The 24,576-nt window shown below is 38.6% G+C and overlaps 2 protein-coding genes across 2 annotated transcripts; one reads left to right on the top strand and one right to left on the bottom strand.

Annotated features, from left to right (window-relative positions):
- Positions 1-16,608: 16,608 nt before the first annotated feature.
- On the top strand, positions 16,609-20,002 carry LOC141605680 (uncharacterized). The gene is made up of 2 exons (XM_074424551.1): positions 16,609-17,306; positions 19,689-20,002. The coding sequence occupies exons 1-2, from the start codon at positions 16,770-16,772 to the stop codon at positions 19,767-19,769; spliced, it is 618 nt and encodes a 205-aa protein (XP_074280652.1). The 5' UTR covers positions 16,609-16,769; the 3' UTR covers positions 19,770-20,002.
- Positions 20,003-21,656: 1,654 nt separating this feature from the next.
- On the bottom strand, positions 21,657-22,532 carry LOC141607782 (uncharacterized). Its single transcript, XM_074427131.1, has one exon. It carries the CDS (start codon positions 22,530-22,532, stop codon positions 21,657-21,659), a length of 876 nt encoding a protein of 291 aa, XP_074283232.1.
- Positions 22,533-24,576: the final 2,044 nt, after the last annotated feature.

Genomic DNA, 24,576 nt, shown 5'->3' with positions numbered 1-24,576 from the left:
AAACATACATGACACAATTCCTTAATTACGTTGATTAATTTATCCAAACCACCTATTTAAATTAAATTAAGTGACAATTCCACAATTATTCACATTAATTTCATCCTTAATCCATATTAAACTTGTAATATGAATTCTATCCGTTAAAATTTTAATCTGCTTTAAAATAAACCCGGTATCTTTAAATTGTGAACCGATTCACAATAACTAATTGGCCAAAAACAGAACAAAACAAAAAACCCTCTTTTTATTTGGTCTCGGCTGGAAAAATAAACAAAAAATTTTTTTTTTTTTTTTTTAAATTCCAGCTGCTCTCGGCTGAAAATCAAAACAACCCCTTTTGGTTTTTTTTTATGCGGCAATTAGGCAAAACAAAAGGAAAAAAAACTTTCCAATTTTTCTTTCTTTCGGCAATCCAAGGAAAAAAAAAACAAAAAAACAGAAAACTTATTTTTTTTAATAATCCCACGGCAAAACCCTAAAAAAAAATTAAGCCGTCTATATTTTTTTCTCTCTGCGGCAATAAGCCCTAGATCAAAAACGATGAAGAAAAGTTTACAGTTGCTATTTAGAACATGATTTAGCAAATAAATTAATGAACATGATTAATCTTATATGCTAAAACTATATAGCAAAAACAAGTTCTTGACTCATCGTCATGACTATCCCATATACAATTCAATTTAATCCGAATTAAATCAAGGTATCTACAAATTTATTTTATTATCATCTTAACTGATTAAAACAATAATTTGTATGAATCATATGGAAATTAAATCATCAACAATAAGAGGGAAAACCGAAAAAAAACAGACGATAAAAAAAAATTACCTCACGGCCAAAAAAAAAAAATTTAACAGCCGAAAATTTTTCTTTCTCTTTTCGAAATTCCTTATGTTGTTTCCATACACTTTTATGAAAATCATCAAGATTAAAATTCGTGGCCAAGCTTTGATACCACTTGTGGGAAATAATCTGAATACTTCCCTTAATATAGAAGGATTATAACGAATTTAAAAATGATGATCAATGGTCATAAACAAAATACATAAACAAAGTATAAAGGATTCAGAATTAACCTTCGGTCCTAGGAAAATTGCCTAAGAACAATATCAAAATTGATATTCGCCTATCAGTTGCACCCAAGACGATATGAGATATGCCCTATTGATTGTGCTAGAATCGATCTAAAATTTTCTGTAAAATTTAGTTGTTTTTGTGTTTTTTTCTGATGAGAGAGGAGGCTAGGTCAAGAAAAAGAATTAGGGTAGAATAATTCTCTCCCTTTCTTTCTTATACTGACCGAATTATGGAGTCAATTAGACTAACTGGCCGAAATAAGGAGTATATTCTCCTTATTTTTGGTCTTTCCAAAAATATATAAAATGTGTTGAATTGTCATCTAGTGAGGATCGAACCCATGACCTCTTGGTATGTGTACCCTCACTATTACCACTATGACACATTCATCTTGTTGATATTAAATATAACTGATTATATTTAATTACGAATTAACTGATTAATTCGTCCAAGCTAACATTATATATATTTAATTAAATATAACTTATTATATTTAATTTACGAATTGACAGTTAATTTGTCTCAACTAATATATTTAATTTTCATTAAATAATTATCTCATCAACACATTGACTAACTATTTAGTCATATTGGGCATCAATGTGATTATATTTCTATAACCACATTTCTCAAACACATCCTATAGGTGTGACCTTTAGGGACCAGTTGATCACCGCCATCTGTATGATAATAACGTCAAACTTTCTAGCAAGCCAACCGTTATTAGGTAAACGTTAATCAACTGATTAAATATACGAAGTATACCCTTGTGAACCTGTAAGAGATTTACAAATGTTATCACACTAATTTGTGGAGGACACAAGCTCCAACAATACAAACATGTGAAACATATTTAATCATGATAACAAATAATCAAACATGTACCAATCATGTAAAACAATCATTAAATCATATTAATTACATCAATTGACATAAACACAATTAAAAGAAAACACCTAGTTACCTTATTAAGCAAATTAAACTCTAGAGATCGTCTTCAACGATATAAACGTCTTCTCCAGGAGCAACTTCCACGCCTTCATTGAATCATCCACGTGCCAAATATAACGAATCTAATAAATATACTAACTATATATATATATATATATATATATATATATATATATATATATATATATATATATATAAACTATAGAAAACTACAAAATTATGCGAAAACATAAAAACTTACGAAGATGATAGATAAATCCTAGAAGTAGGATCGATCTAAGCACAAAAGATGATGAAGGAAGGAGGAAGGGGCACGACACGAAATCCTAGGAAGGGTGGAGGCACACGGCACAAAGGAGGAAGGATGAAGGAGGAGGAGAGAAATTAGGTTTAGGGTTTTGAGAATTATGAGAAAAGAAAAGCAAGGGTTAGGTTTCCCCTCATATTTATAGAGAAGCTCATGGGTTTATTTCAAGCTTAGGCCCAAAACTTACCCATCTACACCAAGAATCACGTGAGACCCAAGGAAGGAGCGGGTCTTCACCGTTTTTCGAGCCCAATGAGCCCAAAAGATAAGAGACGGATATTTTCCCGGAAAATAAAATATGAAATATGGGAAAATAAAATTTTAAAATTATATTACGGAAATTAGGGGTGTTACAACCCACCCCCCACAAGGCCACAACCCACACCACGAACCTCTTGCCAACTTCGGATGGTCGGATTTTCAACCCTGCGTCACCACCGACGTCAACAAGGCCACAACCAATTTTGTTGGGGGATTGAATCGGACAGCCGACAGCAGAGACAAGAGCGGAGGTGTAATACTACGTATTTATGAGTCTCTGGGTACTCTATAGAGTAGGCCTTACTCTGTCGAGTAAGGGCGAGTTGCAGTTTAAAATAGTTTCTGACCTGTTGGGTACTCGATCGAGTAACGTTGATACTCGATCGAGTAAGGGGGTACTCGATCGAGTACCTTAGCTACTCGATCGAGTAGCCGGTTTACGGGGGATGATTTCTCGGGTTTTGTTAATAATGCGATTAAGTATATAATAATTTCCGTCATTGTTCTTAAACACTTTTTAAAACCTAAATTACTGTCAAGAGAGAAAACAAAGTACGTCATTTGCTTTAATCGCATTATTGGCAAATCCCGGAGCTTGGAAGGTCGGATTTCACCTTTCTTTATACCGTTGTGATCCTTGCGTCGAGGGTAATACCTATATACCATTTTTATGATGTTTCTTTAAAGTTGGTTAAACCCTAATTTGGGGATTTGGGGATTTTGTTGTTTGTATGATTGGTAGTGATTATATGTTTGTATATTAGGAGGAGGATTCGTAGAGGAAGCATTTTGATATCAGCTGTGAGATCGTCTGATTGTTGTGCTTGCCAGGAAGGGTTTCCCTACTCAGTAGTATTTACATAATGTGTGGTGATTGTGCTGTAGTTAGTGATTGTTGATTGATTCAGACGGTTGTTGATGTTGTATTGTAATTGTGATTATTTGTCTCTGGTTCTCGAGATGCGTTCTCGGCTGAGTGGAGTCACTTGTGGGAGTGGCTTCACGCCCTAGTTTCACCCCTCGTGGAACCCGCCACGGAAGGGGATGTGCACATTAATGGGACAGGGTTATCGCTCGGTATGATGAGCGGGGATTTGGTGGGTACGGCTGCGGTCCCCCACTGGCAGGGCTGGTCCAGTGGACAGTCGGTGATGGAGATTGATTGGAGTGGGTGATTGTGTGTGACTGTTTGAGCTATCTTGATTACTGTATTGTTGGTTGTATATAATTGTGTGAATAGTACTGACCCGGTTTATTGTTTTAAAACCTGCGGTGATCCATTCGGGGATGGTGAGCAGATATTGAGCTGGTATGAGTTGAGTATTCGGATAGTTGGGATGTGCCACGATCTGATGATAGAAGTCTTTCGCTGTAGCTTAGTAGTTTTCATAAACATTTCAGTTAGATCAGTAAACAGTTGGTTTGAGAACATGTATACGTATTTTGGTTTGGTTTTTGGATTGTAACCTTTCGCTAAAGTATTTCTATTTAAACGTTGTTTCATTATTGTTTATTTGATTATCATTGCCTCGGGTAACCGAGATGCTAACATCCTTATACCTAGGTGGTCCTGGTAAGGCACTTGGAGTATGGGGGTGTTACAAAATGGTATCAGAGCAACGATCCTGAAACCTGTAACCAATGAACCTAATGAATATAGGGAGTCAATTAAAATGAACCTGGGGTAAAGGTTGTAAGAGCTAATGCAAAGGCTTGGGAGACGTCCTAAAGTCGCGAACTCGCCCTACAATTTTGAACCGGTCACATGGGGGGTGTATGTCAAGTCGTATGTGTTGTTTGTTCGCTTGTGTGTGGATATGATGAAGCATATTGTAATTGTTGGATGTTTGGAGTAGAAGGTTGAGTTTGTGAATGAAAGATTGATGAGATATATAGAACTGTGTTGGAATAAGAAGCATGTTGGATGTTTATTATGTGGCGTTTGATAACATGATATAGTTGTTTCGTTAAACATATGAAGAGTTGAGTAGCATAGTATGCTTAACTATGATATAATGTCGTGTTTATAAAGTTGTTTTATATGTTGGGATATGATATAGCATGCGGGTAGCATATTCGAGTTATTATGACTCGATCGAGTGGGTCTGACTCGATCGAGTGGGTATTTGACGATTTTGCAACCAGAATCGAGTTTTTGGGCACTCGATCGAGTACCTCGGGCACTCGATCGAGTAGGGGGTCACTCGATCGAGTAGCCTGGCTACTCGATGGTGGGCACTCGATCGAGTAGCCTCTTACTCGATCGAGTAGGTTTGGGCACTCGATCGAGTGTGTTCTGGGCAGTCCGCTTTCGTGTTTTGAGGTTTTAGTGTGTATGTTTATATGTACCCTTTCTTATATAGTTTCAAGATGCCGCCCAAGAGAAACGCTTACTATGCGAGAGCTGAGACCATGAACATAGATGATGTTGTTAAGATGTTGGAGCACCAAGATGCTCTCACTGAGGCTTTAAAGAAAGTGAATAAGGATAAGGATAAGGAGGTTGATCACTCTAAGATCAGTCTCTATATAGCGAGGTTTAACCCAAAAGAGTACACGGGAACCGGGGAACCAAACCTTCTTGACAAAGCGGCATCGTGAGATGGAGAATATACTAGACCTGGTTCTTGTCCGATGAGATGAGAGTAGAACAAGCTGCGTTCTACCTGAGGGAAGCAGCTGGCAAGTGGTGGGATATGGTGAAGGTGAGTGCTAGGGAGATGTATGCGAACCAGGGCTTACCTGCTATACCTTGGGAAGAGTTTCGGAGGGCTATGAGGAAAGAGTTTGTACCGGAGCATGTGAGGAGTAAGCTGAGGGAGGAGTTTGATGGGTTTAAGATGACATCTGATATGTCAGTTGCTGAGTACTACAAACAGTTTAATGAGAAGTCTAGGTATGCTGAGGATATGGGTTTGAGTGAGGAGAACCTAGCGTTGAGGTTTGAGAGAGGGTTGACACCTAAGATTATGGATAAGCTACCTGTAGGAGTCCTTACCGATGTTAAGGAAGCTTATGAGAGGGCTGGGAGAGCTGAGAGGTTGGTGGAGATGGCTCAGGAGAGAGTGAGTGAGAAAATAAAGGCTGAGAGTGAGGGTGGTGGCCAATCTAGTCATAAGAAAGGCAACCACACCCAAGCTAGAGGGTTTTCTTCTGGGTCAGGATTCAGTGTTGGGGCTTCCTTTAGGCGTGGCCGTGTGAGTGGTAGTGGTAGTTGGGGGATGACCTGCTATGGTTCTGATGGTGTGGGCCACAAGAGACATGAGTGCACGAGTGCACCGGGAGCTTTTCAGGGATCGGCTCGGGGGAGCTATTCTCAGGGACCTGCACAGAGTTATGCGAGTAACAGACCAGGTGGGTCATGGTCTAACCGGAGAAGTCAGAGCTATCAGGGTGGAGGTAACCGCAATGGCGGTAATTCCTATCAGAAACCAGCTACGAACAACAACAACAACCAGGGGTCGGGTGCTAAGCCGACCACATCACCAAGATCTTGTCCGGGAGGTGGACGGAAGACCGATGGAAAGTTGTTCATGATGGACAAGAAAGCGGTGAGGAGGATGCACATGTTATCACTGGTACTTTTCTTGTTAACGGTATTCATACCTTTGTTTTGTTTGATTCGGGGGCGTCTCAGTCGTTTGTATCTTCGAGTCATGTTAAACGGTTGGGTTTGAGGGTATATGAGTCTGTAAGTGAGAAAGTTTTTATACCTTCGGGTGAGTCTATATCATGTAGGATGTTGTTTAGAGATGTATCTATGATAGTTGGGCAAGTTGATCTACCTGTAGACTTGCTAGAGTTTCCTTTTGACGGTTTTGAGATGATAGTTGGGATGGACTGGTTAGGAAAGTATAAAGCTAAGATAGACTGTCATCAAAAGAAAGTGTCTTTGAGAGGGCCTAAGGGTGTTAGTGTGTCTTATCGTGGGTTTCTAATCAAACCCAAAGTTAAGTTGATTGCAGCTGTCACCTTGAAGTCTTATCTGAGGAAGGGATGTCCTTTGATCTTATGCCATGTGAGAGATGACCGGATAGAGAGTCCGACAGTTGATCAGATACCAGTGGTGGGAGAGTTTGCAGATGTTTTTCCAGAGGAGATTCCGGGGTTGCCACCGAAGAGGGAGATAGATTTCACCGTTGAGTTAAAACCGGGGACGGGGCCAATCTCTAAAGCACCGTACCGGATGGGTCCTAAAGATATGGAGGAGCTCAGGAAACAGTTAGATGATCTGATAGATAAGGGATACATTAGACCTAGTGTATCGCCGTGGGGAGCACCAGTTCTTTTCGTGAAGAAGAAAGATGGGAGTTTGAGGTTGTGCATAGATTACAGGGAGCTGAACCGAGTGACGGTGAAGAACAAGTATCCTTTGCCAAGGATAGATGACCTGTTTGATCAGTTGAGTGGTGCATCAGTCTTTTCTAAGATTGATTTGAGTTCGGGGTACCATCAGGTGAAGATTAGAGAGATGGACATACCAAAGACAGCTTTCACGTCGAGGTATGGTCATTATGAGTACGTGGTGATGTCGTTTGGGTTATCTAATGCACCGGCTGTGTTTATGGATTTGATGAACAGAATCTTCAGACAGTTTTTAAACAAGTTGTGGTGGTGTTTATCGATGACATCTTAGTCTACTCTAAGACTAAGGAGGAGCATGAGGAGCATCTGAGGATTGTGTTGCAGACTCTGAGGGAGCATGAGTTGTATGCTAAGCTGTCCAAGTGTGAGTTTTGGTTGGAGAAAGTTGCTTTTATGGGGCATGTGATCTCTAAGGAGGGAGTAGCTGTGGATCCAGCAAAGATTGAGGCAGTGACAAAGTGGGAAGCACCAAAGAATGTTGCTGGAATCAGGAGTTTCTTGGGTTTAGCTGGATACTACAGACGGTTCGTGAAAGATTTCTCCAAGATAGCTAGACCTATGACAGCTTTGATGAGGAAAGAGAACAGGTTTCGTTGGGATGAGAGTTGTGAGAAGGCGTTCCAAACATTAAAGGAGCGTTTGACCACAGCTCCTATCTTAGCATTGCCTGAAGGGATCGAGAACTTTGAGGTTTATACAGATGCCTCAAAGAATGGGTTGGGATGTGTGTTGATGCAGAACGGTAAGGTGATTGCCTATGCTTCCAGGCAATTGAAGCCGTATGAGGAGAACTACCCTACACATGATCTAGAGTTGGGTGCAGTGGTGTTTGCTCTCAAGATTTGGAGACATTACCTTTATGGGGCGACCTTTAAGGTATTTTCGGATCACAAGAGTCTCAAGTACATCTTCACTCAAAAGGAGTTGAACATGAGACAGAGAAGGTGGATGAAGCTGATTGGCGATTATGACATGGATATTATCTACCATGAGGGGAAAGCCAATGTTGTTGCAGATGCTTTGAGTAAGAAGAGTGTACACTCCCTGTGTACAGCTCTATCTTTGATGAGGTTGAGAGATGAGGTGGGGAAGTTTGGGATACATATGATGCAGAGAGGGGATGTTGTGGGAGATTTGACAGTGCAGCCTGATCTTTATGATGATATTCGAGGTAAACAGGCTTTGGATCCTAAGATGGTTGAGTGGAGAACTGAAGTAGAGAAAGGGACAGTGTCCCGATTCTCTATTCATACAGATGGTAGTTTGAGGTTCGATGGTAGGTGGTGTGTCCCTAATGAAGAGGAGCTGAAAAAGACAATCATGACAGAGGCACATTGTACACCATATTCAGTACATCCAGGTGGTGACAAGTTATACAAGGATTTGAAGAACACATTTTGGTGGCCTGGGATGAAGAAAGAAACAACTGAGTTTGTGGCCCATTGTTTGACATGCCAGAGAGTTAAAGGGGAACATCGACGACCACAAGGTAAAATTCAGTCTTTAGAGGTACCTGAGTGGAAGTGAGAATCCATTTCTATGGATTTTATCGTGGGTTTACCAAAGAGTCAACAGGGTAATAATATGATATGGGTAATAGTGGATCGACTGACCAAGTCAGCTCACTTTGTGCCAATGAAAGATACATGGACTAAAGCACAATTGGCTATGGCTTATCGAAAGAATGTGCTTAAGTTACATGGAGTCCCTAAGGACATAGTGTCTGACAGAGATGCGAGATTTATCTCAAGGTTTTGGAAAGAGTTGCAGGAATCTTTGGGAACAACTTTGAAGATGAGTACAGCTTTTCATCCTGCGACAGACGGTCAGACTGAGAGAACAATCAAGACTCTTGAGGATATGTTGCGAGCTTGTGTGATGGACTTTGGTGGTAGCTGGGAACACAGGTTGGATTTGATAGAGTTTTCTTACAACAACAGCTATCACACTAGTATTGGCATGGCACCGTTTGAGGCTTTATATGGGAGGAGATGTAGGAGTCCGATTTGTTGGGACGGCAGTCTTTGAGGCAAAGTGGTTCTAGGACCAGAGATGGTACATGAGATGGTTGAACAGATAAAGATGATCAGGGAACGGATGAGAGCAGCTCAGGATAGGCAAAAGAGTTATGCAGATCTACATCGCCATGATATAGAGTTTCAGGTTGGGGACAAGGTTCTTCTGAAAGTGTCTCCTATGCGTGGGGTTATGAGATTTGGGAAGAAAGGCAAGCTGAGTCAGAAGTTCATCGGACCTTATGAGATCTTAGAGCGAGTTGGGGAAGTTGCATATCGTCTGGCTTTACCAACTGCGTTAGAGAGAGTGCATAATGTGTTTCATGTATCGCAGCTGCGGAAGTATGTGAGTGACCCGTCTCATGTGTTAGAGGCAGAGAGCTTAGAGCTAGATGAGTCCTTATCATATCTTGAGGTACCTAAGCAGATTCTTGACCGGAAGGTTCGGAAGACTAGGAGTGGTGAGACAGTTTTGTTTAAGATCCTTTGGTCTAACCACGAAACTGAGGAAGCTACATGGGAGGCAGAGGATGCCATGAGAGAGCGCTGCCCTTTCCTTTTTGATCAGGTATGTATGGTTACGGGGACGTAACCTTGTTTCTTTTAGGGGGGTAGGAGATGATCGCAAAGAGTTTTTAAAAGTTTTATACCCCTTTTTATGTTGTGTCGGTATGGTTGTTGTCGTTGAGTCGGGTTGAGTTGGGTTAGTAACATGTTTTATGTTGAGTTTTGTTTTGGTTGTTGAGTCGGGAGTGCGTAGTGTGTGTCTTTGTTTTGTTGTGGTTTGACCTTCGGGGACGAAGTTCTTTTTAAGGAGGGAAGACTGTAACACTACGTATTTATGAGTCTCTGGGTACTGTATAGAGTAGGCCTTACTCTGTCGAGTAAGGGCGAGTTGCAGTTTAAAATAGTTTCTGACCTGTTGGGTACTCGATCGAGTAACGTTGATACTCGATTGAGTAAGGGGGTACTCGATCGAGTACCTTAGCTACTCGATCAAGTAGCCGGTTTACGGGGGATGATTTCTCGGGTTTTGTTAATAATGCGATTAAGTATATAATAATTTCCGTCATTGTTCTTAAACACTTTTTAAAACCTAAATTACTGTCAAGAGAGAAAACAAAGTACGTCATTCGCTTTAATCGCATTATTGGCAAATCCCGGAGCTTGGAAGGTCGGATTTCACCTTTCTTTATACCGTTGTGATCCTTGCGTCGAGGGTAAGACCTATATACCATTTCTATGATGTTTCTTTAAAGTTGGTTAAACCCTAATTTGGGGATTTGGGGGTTTTGTTGTTTGTATGATTGGTAGTGATTATATGTTTGTATATTAGGAGGAGGATTCGTAGAGGAAGCATTTTGATATCAGCTGTGAGATCGTCTGATTGTTGTGCTTGCCAGGTAGGGTTTCCCTACTCAGTAGTATTTACATAATGTGTGGTGATTGTGCTGTAGTTAGTGATTGTTGATTGATTCAGACGGTTGTTGATGTTGTATTGTAATTGTGATTGTTTGTCTCTGGTTCTCGAGATGCGTTCTCGGCTGAGTGGAGTCACTTGCGGGAGTGGCTTCACGCCCTAGTTTCGCCCTTCGTGGAACCCGCCACGGAAGGGGATGTGCACATTAATGGGACAGGGTTATCGCTCGGTATGATGAGCGGGGATTTGGTGGGTACGGCTGCGGTCCCCCACTGGCAGGGCTGGTCCAGTGGACAGTCGGTGATGGAGATTGATTGGAGTGGGTGATTGTGTGTGACTGTTTGAGCTATCTTGATTACTGTATTGTTGGTTGTATATAATTGTGTGAATAGTACTGACCCCGGTTTATTGTTTTAAAACATGCGGTGATCCATTCGGGGATGATGAACAAATATTGAGCGGGTATGAGTTGAGTACTGGGATAGCTGGGATGTGCCACGATCTGATGATAGAAGTCTTCCGCTGTAGCTTAGTAGTTTTCATAAACATTTCAGTTAGATCAGTAGACAGTTGGTTTGAAAACATGTATACGTATTTTGGTTTGGTTTTTGGATTGTAACCTTTCGCTAAAGTATTTCTATTTAAACGTTGTTTCATTATTGTTTATTTGATTATCATTGTCTCGGGTAACCGAGATGGTAACATCCTTATACCTGGGTGGTCCTGGTAAGGCACTTGGAGTATGGGGGTGTTACAGGAGGATTCTCCTTGGAATTGCATACGAACCTTGATTAGGTCTAGCGGGTGGGTTAAGCACCCGGCTAAGATCAAGGCTATACCACCACGTATCCCTTGACACCCTTTTTTTTTTCTGATTATTAGATATTTGATTGATTTGAGATATATAAAATTATGAAAGAATGGGAGCTAGATTTGGGTACTACAATGTCAAAAGAATGAACAGATGAGATTGATAATTGATTAATGTGATTAATAAGACCAATTGAAATTAGAGGTCGTGTCACTGAAGACAAGGTGATGGGAATGGAGGCCGAAACGAATTGAAGAAAAATGAGAAACGAAGAGCCTGTGAGACATGATTTCCAAGGGATTTTACGTGTTTTATAATGGTGAGACCAAATATTCAAGGAATGAATGATTGATTTTTGGTTTGTGTTTTGCAGAATGTGGACAAAAACATTCTGGAAATTTGATGATGGTGATTAACTATGATGGTGGTGATGAAGGTTGTTTATTTTTAGTTTATGTGTTTTGAGGGAATCAAAGTAAGGGTGTTTTAGTCATTCTATAGTTCACTAACTTAACTAGTCGGGATTTAAGTAAAATGTTGATCGGGAATGTAATACGGTGGTAGATGGGATATATATATATTGTAATGTAAGTGGTAAGTTGTAATAAACAAAATACAGGATGATAATTTGTAAAATACGGTAAATACTATGTGGTTATTAACAATTTTCACCTATTATTATTGAGTGTATTTGTGCATTATATTGGAGTATGATGAATAAGTTGGTAGGAGTGTAAGAAGAGAGTAAACCAGGCTGGGCCACCCCACCAAAATGAAACGGGCGTATTTGTGCATTCAGCTACTCTCCTATAGGACCGTCCTATGGTATAGGACGGGCCCAATAAGAGATATTAGTCCAACGTGAGAGTTTTGATTAAAAAAAAAAAAAAACTTACGAATGCAGTTAAAACTTACGACAACGTGGCTTAAATAAAAGGGTATGTTGTGGGTGTATTCTCATTTTCTCAGTTGGAGGGTCCCACCCCATGTCTTCATGTAGTACACCCACCATGTTCATGATAATAAGTTAATAACACAAATTAGTTAATAATACATTGATACTTCGGAAAGATTAAAAGTAGAACTTCATATCTTTGCTTATAAATGTTAGATATTAAATTAAAATATTTAGTTTTTCAGTTAAAATCACACAATTTATAAATTAAAGGCGAATTATATCTAATTCTATTATCTATAAAACACTATTAAAAGCTTAAACTAAAATGGCTCATAAAGTCCACGTCAACAAAGCCACGTGTAATTGTAAAATGCCACGTCTGATTAACGCAATGCCACATCTATATAATAACATAAAAAGTTAAGCTGAACACCTATATATGAATGACACCTAATCACACTATACAATACCACGTGGCTAGCTATCTAATATCAAACTCTCATTTTTTAAGACCATACTCTATTTGTGCTATACTCGATTTGTTACTCGGCACCTCTTTGGATCCTTCTGTTTGCCTTTTCATTGTCCATGATCACTCCACATTTATGATTTATACCGATACTATACTACTCATCAAGTGAAAATGTACTCTATATTAATTCACAATTTACACACTTTAATTTTGACCTTCTATCTACCTTTCATTCTTTGTCTTCCTTACTCTTCATGTACCATTTAATTGATTTCATCAAAGGCACTTGTAATTAAATTGTAACCATAGGAATTCATAACTGTGTGTCCACCATATTTATTAATTTGATTTGTAACTGTAGATTTCCAAACCACAAACCCATTAGCAAGCTATATAAGACATTTTGAGCATTTGGTACCCATGCTTCTCAGTGTCAACCTACCAACTTCTCGCTTTCAAATTATGAAGGGTTGAGTGGTGAATATTAGGGGTTGTTATGCATCTAATTAGAGGTACGACCTTGAATTCTTGAACTACTTTTTAAGATTGTTTTCTATAGTGTTTTGAATGAATAGTCTTAGCTATTCCGTATACTTTACTTTGATTGATGCGTAATCTTTATTCTTAATAATTTTTTTCTTCTCGCTTACAAATTCACGCAATATTCATGGAATTTATTGTTGTGAGTACATATCAACCAATACTCAGATTGTTCAAATATTTGTTGTTAATTTTTAGGTATGTAATGAACCGTGGAATCGAAAATGAATAAACCTTTAGGTACATTTTTCTTTCTACCAAACTCCTTTCACACTATGAGTTTTATTTTAGTTTGGTTTCTGTTTTTAGAGTGGAAGATAAGTCGTACTTCTTTTGTTGCACTAACTTGGAGAATATATTAGGCTCGTGTTTACTATTTACGCAAATGCAGGTAAATTAATCTACTGGCCGGCGAACAAGAGTTTTCCGTCAAAATCTAGACAAAAGAGGTATACATTTGAAGTTGGAAGATCTTCTATATTTATATCGTTGAATGTAAAACAGCGAGGGAAAACCCGCACCAGTAAGTTGGAGTGATGCTATCATTGTGTGTAATGTTTGTTTGGGCAAAGCGGGTGTATCATATATAGAAAATACGTAGACGATGCAAAATACATAATTTGTTATGATAAAATGCCAATATGATGGTGTACCAATTTCAGAGCAAGTTAAGCTCTTTTTGTACACCGGAGAAATATTAATCTACTATTGTTCTTAAGGTTAGAATTTAGAAATACAAATAAATAAGAAGTGTGAATTTTCATTGCATGGTGGAAGGAGCAAAAAAGAACAGGAAATGAAGCTTAGCTTTGTGTTAAAGATTTGTGAGTTCAAATTGTTTTTAAAGGTGTAGAATTGGTAAATGTGGAAGAAATGGTATCAGTGAATTTGTTGCCGATGTATTAGATACGGATGAGAGAGGATGTGATTTATTTGTATTGATTAGTTGGATTTTTGTTACTATTCTAAGTTACGAACTCAAATTTAAGTAAATGATACATCTTGCTAACATAATTTGAGGTATTGTTTTTTAACATGTGTAAGAGGTTTATAATATCTGGGATAGAGAGATTTAAGCCGAGGACATAACGTCTATTATATCTCCATCTTAGGTCTAAATTACTATGATAAAACATTTTCTATATGGAACCATAAACATCCCGTGCATTATTGCACGGGACACAAAACTAGTTTGTTAACTTTAAAAAGCTGAGTTTTCAATATTTGTTTTATCGTTTTTATGTTGGATTTGCAACTTAATATGCGGCTTTCAAACACAAAATATTGAGTTTTCAAATTTGTATTATATCAAACATTGAAATTTCAAAATAATCAATCAAGAGTTTCATTGTTAAAACCTTGAGTTTTCAACTTAGAATATAAAAAACTTTTACTTATAATTCCGAGTTTTAAGCTTAAAACCTCAAGTTTTCAAATTAAAATCCTGATATTTGAACTTAAGAACCCAAAATTTTAAGTTTAAAGTATTTAAACTAATATTTTTTGGATCTTTTAAATACTTCGAACTTTCAAGCTAAAACAAAGGGTTTTTAACACAAACCTGAGCTTAAACTTATAACATATTTCTCACCTTAAAGTATAACAATTGAGTTAAACACCGATATTTATAAAAATAAATTATAATTAATGATGATATAAGCGTTCATTGTTGGTGCTAAACACCAAATATCACGTAGCCAACGTGGAATTCGAACCCACACCTTGTGCCATAACACATGCTCTTCCATTTGAGCTAGTTAGCTTTTGACAAAAGTGCAAACTTAAAACCTGAGTTTTTAAGTTAAAATTACAAGTTATTTGCTTAAAAATCAAAGTTTTAATTTAAATCTAATTTTTCTAAAATAAAAAAAAAATTGAAAAACCGAGCATCAGTCAAGATCTCAACTTAGGACCACCTAAAATACACAAATTTGAAGAACTTAGCAAAATTAAATGACAACCAATGTAGAACAACAAAATGTTCATGACACGAAATAGTGCACATGAAAAATCTTAATGTCGAGCCGAAAATTTAGCTAAATATAGAGCTGATCAAGTGCGGGCCGACCCGTTTGGCCCAGTCCGTTCGGCCCGCTAAAATAGCGGGCTTGGACAAGAAAAATAAAAAATTAAACGGGTGACGGACAAGAAAAATAGGCCCGCTAAAATAAATGGACGGGCTTGGACTAAACAAAATTGCCCATGGGCGGCCCGCTAGGCCCGCTATTATTAGTAATCTCATAAAAGTCCTTAAACCTCAATTCTCGGACGTTTCTCTGCATTTCATTTCATTTGCAATTTTTACACTCTAAATCAATTAGGTAGCGCAAATGAATACTTCTGCCTTACGTATAAGTGGAAGATTGTCGGTATTTACACTTGTCATAAAAATTCTCCGAGATTGTACATGCTAACAGGTTGTCGTATAAAGATAGTACCTTTCAAGTACTTACACGGGAGTGTATGTAACCGCTAACGGTGTCGCGCAAATACCGAGGCAAAAATGAACTTTTGATGTTTGTAGTAGAACATTGTCAAACTTGTATTTTTTCCAAAATCTAGTAAACTTATCTTTTGAAAATGAGTATCCTTTTTTAAGAGTAAGCTTTTAAAGATAATTGTTAAGATTTAGGGGGATGTAGCAATAACAAACTCGTGTTTTAATAAAAACACTAATTTTTGTATTTTATTTTAGTCAGGGCCACGGGCGGCCCGCTCTCTTGAAGTGGCGGGACGGACGATGGAAAATGGCCCGCTTAGCGGGCTCGGGCTATAAAATACGGCCCGCCGGACACTTTTTTAGCAGCTAGGCCCGGCCCATGTCCGGTCCAAGCCCGCTTTTGATCAGCTCTAGCTAAATACACAAAATTACCCGAAATTCTAAAAATATTGCTGCATACCCGAAAAATGCAATAACGAGTAACGACCGAAATTAGACTATAAATTTAACGAAAACTAAAATACAATTAAGAGAAGGAAAAAAGTTACTTACTTTATTCAATCACTTTGGCAAGAACCCCGTACTAGCTAATGAAAATAGGTAACAAAAATGCCTTGTAAGAAGTATTTATTGACATAATGTGGTAAGAGATGACGTTTAGAAGCAAAAAAAGAAGAAAAAATTAGATTGTGAGGATGGAGGGAGTGAAAGAAAATGATGAAAAAGACAAGAACCCTAGCAATGACGAATGAGTGATGGGGATGGGTAGTTATTTTTTTTTTTTTTTTTTGGACAATGCATATTTTTTTTTGTTAAAAATATACAATTAGAGAATTTGGGCTGGGCTTTGAATAGGGTAGGTCTTATTATATAGGACCGCCTTATTAAACAATTTATGTTGTGCAGTATATTGGAGTATGATGAATAAGTTGGTAGGAGTGTAAGAAGAGAGTAAACCAGGCTGGGCCACATTGATCCAAGAAAAAACAGACAGCAATACGGTTGGTACTCACTCATATTCTCTCTCTAATCCAGTATCCTTTGTGGTTATTCTACGCTACATGTGAGTCTTGTCTCATACAGCAAACTCCCTCTCTCTCCCTCCCTCCTATCTTTATTACGCAACCCCCCTTTCCTCTCTATTTAATCTCCTTTCCAACCTCTCTCATTTCTCCGCCGCTCACTCTTCTTCACTCTCTAACTTCCACTATGGATCTCAAGTCCATTCTCCTCATCTCCCTTATCTGCATTGTCGTTGCTTCCGTCGGCGGACAATCCCCTGCCTCTGCACCCACCGTAACCACTCAACCCCCTCCCACTGCCCAACCCCCAACCGTCTCCGCATCACCTCCCACCACAACAACTACTCCACCACCAACAGTCACCGCCACTCCCCCACCAACAGTCTCCGCTACTCCTCCACCAGTATCCGCCCCTCCTCCGTCCACTCCACCACCAGTGTCCTCCCCTCCTCCAGCCACTCCCCCACCAGTCTCCGCTCCACCACCAGCAACACCCCCACCACTATCCGCCCCACCTCCTGCTACCCCGCCACCAGTGTCCGCCCCTCCTCCGGCCACTCCACCACCAGTAGCCACCCCGGCGCCTGCTCCTACTAAGAAGAAGCCAGAGACTCCCTCGCCTTCTCCGGCACTCTCTAGCCCACCTGCTCCTCCAATTGGTTCCCCTGGTCCTTCCGCTGACTCCGGTGCTCTCTCTCCCGGTCCTACTTCCCAAGAAGACCAGGTATTTATAACTTCCATAATTTAAATGCTTTAAGTTTACTCCCTCAAATTTAAACAGGGGGTATGTACTAGTAGTAGTACACTAGTACATTACTTTATTGTCTCCGTTTTTCAAAATATACTACTCGTAGTAAATAAATGTGATTTGTGCGTGTATACGTCTTAACATTAAAATATGTGAAACAGTACGACAAGGTGAAGTGAACAAATAGAAAGGAGAGTGTAGTTCATTACATGATTTGGTGTTGGAATGAGTTGTGAATGTGTTGATAAATGAGTATTATTATGGGCTCGTTTGGATTGAGATTAATTATTAAGGGAGTAATAGAGCTAAAATGAACTAAAAAATGGAGGGGAGCGATGAGGATGAGAGATAGAAATGGGGAAATATAGTGTAATAGTTCATCCATTAGGGGAGTAATAATTACTTGAGGGGGAGGTAGGTAAAAATTACTTCCTTAATGTAGGAACTATTACACTATATTTCCCCATTTTTATCCATTTCTATCTCTCATCTTCATCCCTTTCCTCCATTTTTTAGTTCATTTTAACCCTATTACTCCCTTAATAATTACTCTCATTCCAAGCGAGCCCTAAATGATAGATGAGATTTAGTAGATGATCTGCTGCAATGTAGTTTAGATCTGATGCTTATATAGTTAGATCTACTGTTTGTACGCTCCATTTTGCTAATTATTATTCATGTGTTTTTAAACGTTACTAGTGCTAATATGCGCCTCACTACTGTTGTTTAATTTGTCTGTCTGCATTCTTGTTGGAGGTATCTTTTAGGTTCCCAAGGAACATGTCTCATGTATCTTTCCAACCTCTATGCTTTTATTATTGCTGTCGTTTCTTTTTTTTTTAAAAGATTAATATTGGTATTTTCGAAAATCTCAAACAATAAAAGGTCATAGATAAAATCTGTTAAACTCACATGATGCACTTTTTAAATTTGAAGATTATATATGTATGGTTTACTTTATTTAATAAGTTAAAGCAGTTTTGTGAAGTTGACCGGAGTCAATTATAGTTATAATTGGACCGCTTCTTGGTTGCTCAAATTACTTCTACTCTTATTTTCGCTACAATTTGCAATTCTCTCCACCTTCCAACATTCTTTCTTTGAAGCTTCTTTGAAATTTAAGATGATGAGAGTTGTTAATTAAAAACGTGTCCTATGGGCATATGTGGAAAGATTTATGCTATATTTTCATGTGAGATATTAAAATATAAACTCATTTTTACCACACTTAATGGATATATCTTGTGAATCTTACCGGTTCCCAGTTAGAAAAACTGAAAAAAAAAAAAAAAATGTTACCCTCTCTTTCGGTTTTTAAGGATTGTCGCGTTTATTTGAAATTGCACTCACAAATCTTAAATAATGCGTCAATTTTGAAAAATCAAAGGTCGGTACAAATCTAGCTCCATAGCATTTTGATCTTATATTATATCTGATCTGGAGTATTAAAGAGAGAATTCATATTCTACCAAATAAATCAAGTAGTACTCGTATTTCTTAGTTTGAACCAGAATAGTACCTAAAATAGATAACTTGAATAAGGGATTATCAAAGTGATAAAATGAGGTTAAATATGGGAAAGTCTTATGTTACCTAATAGGTCCAAATCCTGTTGAGGATCAGTAGCTTAGCTTTAAAGGGAATTGTTGGTTGCTCCGTCTAACTCTATATGATAATCAAACAACCGATGTTAGTTGGCGAGGCACTTGACATGTAAAAAGATAGGAGTAATGTAATTGTATAGTTGTCACTCTCGTTGTTGTTTTAATAATAGTTGCATTGCTTAGATCTGAAGAAGTATCAACTACTGCTACATGCCATTTCATAATGTTGAAAGGTTGTTAGATTGGATTTTTGCGGGTCCATACTATCATGTCTAATTATAATGCTCTGGCCTGTGGGGGTTTTATGTTTGGTACCAAATGGCAGCAATTCAATATTAAATTTAACACTCATTATGTTCAGAGAATAATATTTTTTCTAGGTTTTGTGTCTATTTTCTATGTATGTTATTACTTATTAGCAATTCATTATTTGATACTGGGACCTCTGGAACTCTTTTTATACTGTGTACGAATGAATACCCAGCATAAAACACTAGTTAATATTGCAAATTCGCAATATAGAGAAGCGAAGATCTGAGAGTCTGCTAGCATCACACAAATAATTAGTACTCCATAGTCCATACTTGGTTTGTGGCTAACTTGTTCAACAGTCGTGCCTCATCATGCTTTTTAGGATGATAAACCATTTCTACTTGAAAAATTCGTGAGAATGTAGTTTTGTTTTGTTTTGGTTAGATAGTGCTAATGCTGCTATACATACAACCTTAAAAATGGGCTAAATGTTGTTTTGCAGAGTGGTGCTGAGATGTTGTCTATGTCTAAGATGATCGGAAGTTTAGTGGTTGGATCTGTTCTCTTCACCGTATTATTCTAGTAGAGTCGAGCAGCTAGCTGCCAACTTGTTTGTTCCGGTGGAAGACTTGTGTGCTAGTGTTATATACAGCTATGTATTGTTGGAGGTCTTTTGTACCCTCTTGTATTTTGGATTATATACATTCAGTTGGATTCTTTTTGTGAGATTTATTGAGGGGGTTATCTTCTTCTATTGGGTTCATTCGTATGTACGAGTTTGGTTTTTATATGATGAACATAGATTATCGACTTAAATAGTTCACATTCTTCCAAGATACGGTCTCAGTGAAACAGTGGGAGACGATCCAAATATCAGTCCCATCTACAAACACAATACATTTGAGAGATGTATTTTTGTAGCGACTTTTTTTCGTATGGTTTTGTACGAGTTACACTTTCATTCGTACTCTAGAGCTGACAAGTCTGTCCCGATCTGAGTAACCCAACCCGATAGAACCCGAAAATGATGATGACCGTAACCCGAGTATGGCTAACCCGAAATCGAACCCGACCCAACCCGTGACCCGAGTCAACCCGGCTTCCTTGGTAACCCGGCCTGACCTGACTTTTGACCCAACCAAACTGATAATCCGAATCTGACCCGACCCAAAAGATAACCCGATAACCCGAAAACGACCAAAAGATAACTTGCAAATTGAAGGTCTTGACGTTTGCCTTAGACGGTCACTCAACTCCGCACAAGTTTACGAACACATAGGCCATTCTTTTCGCTTTTTAAATTTGAATCAATCGAAATAATCGAATAAATGAATCAAAATGAAATCGAATCAATCAATGGAGAATGAATGAATCGAATCGAATCGAATCGAATGGAATGAGATGAATGAATGGAATGAAATTAATCGAATTGAATAAATTTGAATCGAACTAAACGATTGATTGGGAAAATGAATTAATTGAAATAATATTAATATTAATAAATAGTATTAATAATAATAATACTATGACTATGACTATGACTATGACTATGACTATGACTATGACTATGACTATGACTATTACTATTACTATTACTATTACTATTACTATTACTATTACTATTACTATTACTATTACTATTACTATTACTATTACTATTACTATTACTATTACTATTACTATTACTATTACTATTACTATTACTATTACTATTACTATTACTATTACTATTACTATTACTATTACTATTACTATTACTATTACTATTACTATTACTATTATTACTATTACTATTACTATTACTATTACTATTACTATTACTATTACTATTACTATTACTATTACTATTACTATTACTATTACTATTACTATTACTATTACTATTACTATTACTATTACTATTACTATTACTATTACTATTACTATTACTATTACTATTACTATTACTATTACTATTACTATTACTATTACTATTACTATTACTATTACTATTACTATTACTATTACTATTACTATTACTATTACTATTACTATTACTATTACTATTACTATTACTATTACTACCACTACCACTACCACTACCACTACCACTACCACTACCACTACCACTACCACTACCACTACCACTACCACTACCACTACCACTACCACTACCACTACCACTACCACTACCACTACCACTACTATTATTTTTATTTTTATTTTTGCAGAAAGTCAGGATCAATATATTAATAAAAAAAATTATGGGAGTACAAGATCCTAATCCCCTACAAGGGAGCCAGTGAGGCCACCTAAAAACCAAAACAAGAACCAAATACAAGCAAACAACCAAGAATCAAGAAGGACTAAGAAGAACAAGAAACTTAATCTTCTTAATAAGAGAAACTGGCGGAGTCGAAATTCCCTTGAAAATGCGCTTGTTCCGCTCTTGCCACAGAAGGTACAAAGCACACATCAAAGCACAACGACGTTACCTTTTCAACTGACTACGCCCTCGATTACGAGTCTTATACCAATGAAGGAGCTCTGAGAGACGAACTTCAGGAAGAATATGCAGCCAAAACGCTATGGCTTGCCAGACCACAGCAGAATAAGAACAACGAAAGAAGAGGTGGGAGATGGTTTCAAGGCTGGATTCACAGAGAGCACACCTATTCACCAACACCAAACCTCGCTTGCACAGATTATCTATTGTAGGAAGCCTGTTTTGAATAGCCAAAAGCCCAATAACACGGTGCTTGGGAAAACAGAGTGGATCCCAAACCGTTTTGCAATGGGCAAAAGGAGTCCCCTTAGGACGGATCATCTCATAAAAACAAGTCTTATAGTCTTTACCTTGCAAAAACAGGCTAGCATGCAGAGGCCCTCCCAAGTGCTGAACTAGAAGGTCTCTACACGAAATAATACTTCCCCAGAACCAAGAATAGGCAGAAGTGAGTTTGAAGTCCCAGAGCGAAGTGCCCTTAAGAATGTAGGCCTCAACCCACCTCACCCATATGGTATCTGAGTGAAGAACAAGTTTATGAAGCCACAATAGTAGTTGCGCCCTGTTCCAACTAAGCACCTCCTTAATGTCAACTCCACCCTCTTCCCGAGGCAAACAAAAGTTATCCCAACTCTTGAAAGTCAGTTTAGTATGACCTTCTTCAATACCCCAAAGAAAATCCTTACACAGTTTATTAACCTTTTTAACAATCCCTTTTGGGAGAAGCACACTCGACCCCCAAAAGTTTTGCAAACAAAAAATAACCGAATTAATCAACTGAATTTTACCAGCATAGCTCAGCAAGCTGTTAGCCCAGTGACCAATGTGCAACCGAATTTTGTCAAGCAAGGGTGCAAACATTGGTTGAGTTAACCGAGCACTGAACAAAGGAATTCCAAGGTATTTAACCGGGAAGCTGCCCTCAACATACCCCGTGGAAGCAAGAATAGTAGCTTTCAGAGAAGGGGAACCCCCCCCCCCCCCCAAAGTACAAGCTAGACTTCATTGGATTGGCATGGAGCCCTGAGTATTGAGCAAATAAGGCTAAACAAGAGTCTACGGCTTAAATGGAGGGCAAATCTCCTCTGGTAAAAACCAATAAGTCGTCAGCGAAAACTAAATGTGTGAGATTAATTTTCAGACATTTAGGATGGTAAGAAAAGCCAGGGTACGCAGGCAGCTTATGAAGAAGCCGAGAAAGAACCTCCATACAAAGAGTAAACAAATAGGGAGAGAGGGGATCTCCCTGTCGCAAACCTCTCCTACCTGGGAAGAACCCTTCATTAGAGCCATTAACATTGATGGAGAAGTAGGAATTAGTAACACAAGCTAGGACCCACTTAACAAAAAGAGGAGGAAAGTTGAAGAGCCTCAAACAATTTGCCAAGAAGTCCCAATTGACAGAATCAAACGCCTTTCGGATGTCAATTTTTAAGATGCATCTAGGTGAGAGTAAGCTCCTATTATACTTGTGTGTCATCTCATGCACTAACATAGAGTTATCAAACAAGTCACGACCTTCAATGAACGCTGCTTGTTCTAAACCAATGATATCCCCAAGCACAGTCTTCATCCGGTTTGCTAAGATCTTGCTGATAGTTTTATAGAAAACGGTGCAACATGAAATAGGTCGAAACTCCGTGACTGATTTAGGAGAATCAACCTTAAGAACCAGGGCAATAACAGTGGAGGCAGCTGCACGAGGAAGGACACCTTTTGCAAAAAACTCCTGTACTGCCTCTTGGAAGTCAGAACCAATAATAGCCCAGGAATCCTTAAAGAAACCTGATGAATAACCGTCAATTCCTGGACTTTTATTCTGATCTATAGAGAACAAAGCAGCAGTAATCTCTCGAGAAGTAACATGGCCAACCATGTCCACAGTAGATTCAAGAATATGAGTGGCAAAAAGAGCATCAGGAAGGGGGGTAACTGATGCTGAAGTGCCCAACAAGTCAGTATAAAAACCAACAAAAGCCTTGGAAACCTGAGAGTGGCCCTGGTGGAGAGTCCCATGAGCATCCTCAATTGCCCCAATGGTATTCCTAAGCCTCCTAGCTTTAATATGTGCATAAAAGTATTTAGTGTTGGAGTCACTGAACTGTAGGTGCTGAATTTTGGCCCTCTGAGCAAGGACTCGCATCTCAGCATGCTTTAGGACAGAATACTTATGAAGCAGCTCCTTCTCCTGGGCTAAAAGAAGGGTGTTCAATGGAGTAGCCTGCAGTTGGAACTGGCAATCAGATAAGTGTAGCCTTGCATCCTCCACACGTTTAGTAAGACCAGAAAACTCAGCACTATGAAGAGATTTAAGCCCCCTCTTCAAGTGTCTAAGTTTGGAGAAGAGAGCATTCATTTTGCTACCACGGAAGGACACCTGCCAAGCCTGAGAAACACACTCAGAGAATGATTGGGAAAGAGCCCAGCAATTCAAATAGTGGAAGGGCCTAGCAAAAGAGCCAGTAGAAGAAAAAGCAGAAAGAAGAATAGCAGAATGATCAGAAACCCCTGCAGGTAGAAAAGACACAGTAGAAGAAGAAACATAATGATACCAAGAAGCATTGACAAGAGCACGATCAAGCTTAGACCATTTAGGGGAGACACCTTGCTTATTATGCCAAGTGTAAAGACCACCAGTATAGGGGTGGTCATGCAAATGACAGTCCTCAACGCAAGCACGAAATTCTGCCATCTCCCTCTCATGAAGAAGGCACCCCAGTCTCTCAGCACCTGTCAAAGAGACATTAAAGTCCCCTAAACAAACCCAAGGGATATGATGCCCCCTAGAGAAGAATCTGAGCTTGTCCCAAAGAGCAACTCTATCCACAGCCCCGTTATGAGCATAAATGAAGGTAACCAAGATACACTTTTGAGTAAGAATGTGAGTGACAAGGCAATGGAGATA

The sequence above is a fragment of the Silene latifolia genome, chromosome 10 (genome assembly GCF_048544455.1).
Source record: "Silene latifolia isolate original U9 population chromosome 10, ASM4854445v1, whole genome shotgun sequence".
Lineage (NCBI taxonomy): Eukaryota > Viridiplantae > Streptophyta > Magnoliopsida > Caryophyllales > Caryophyllaceae > Silene > Silene latifolia.
This window is presented reverse-complemented; position numbering and strand designations above follow the sequence as displayed.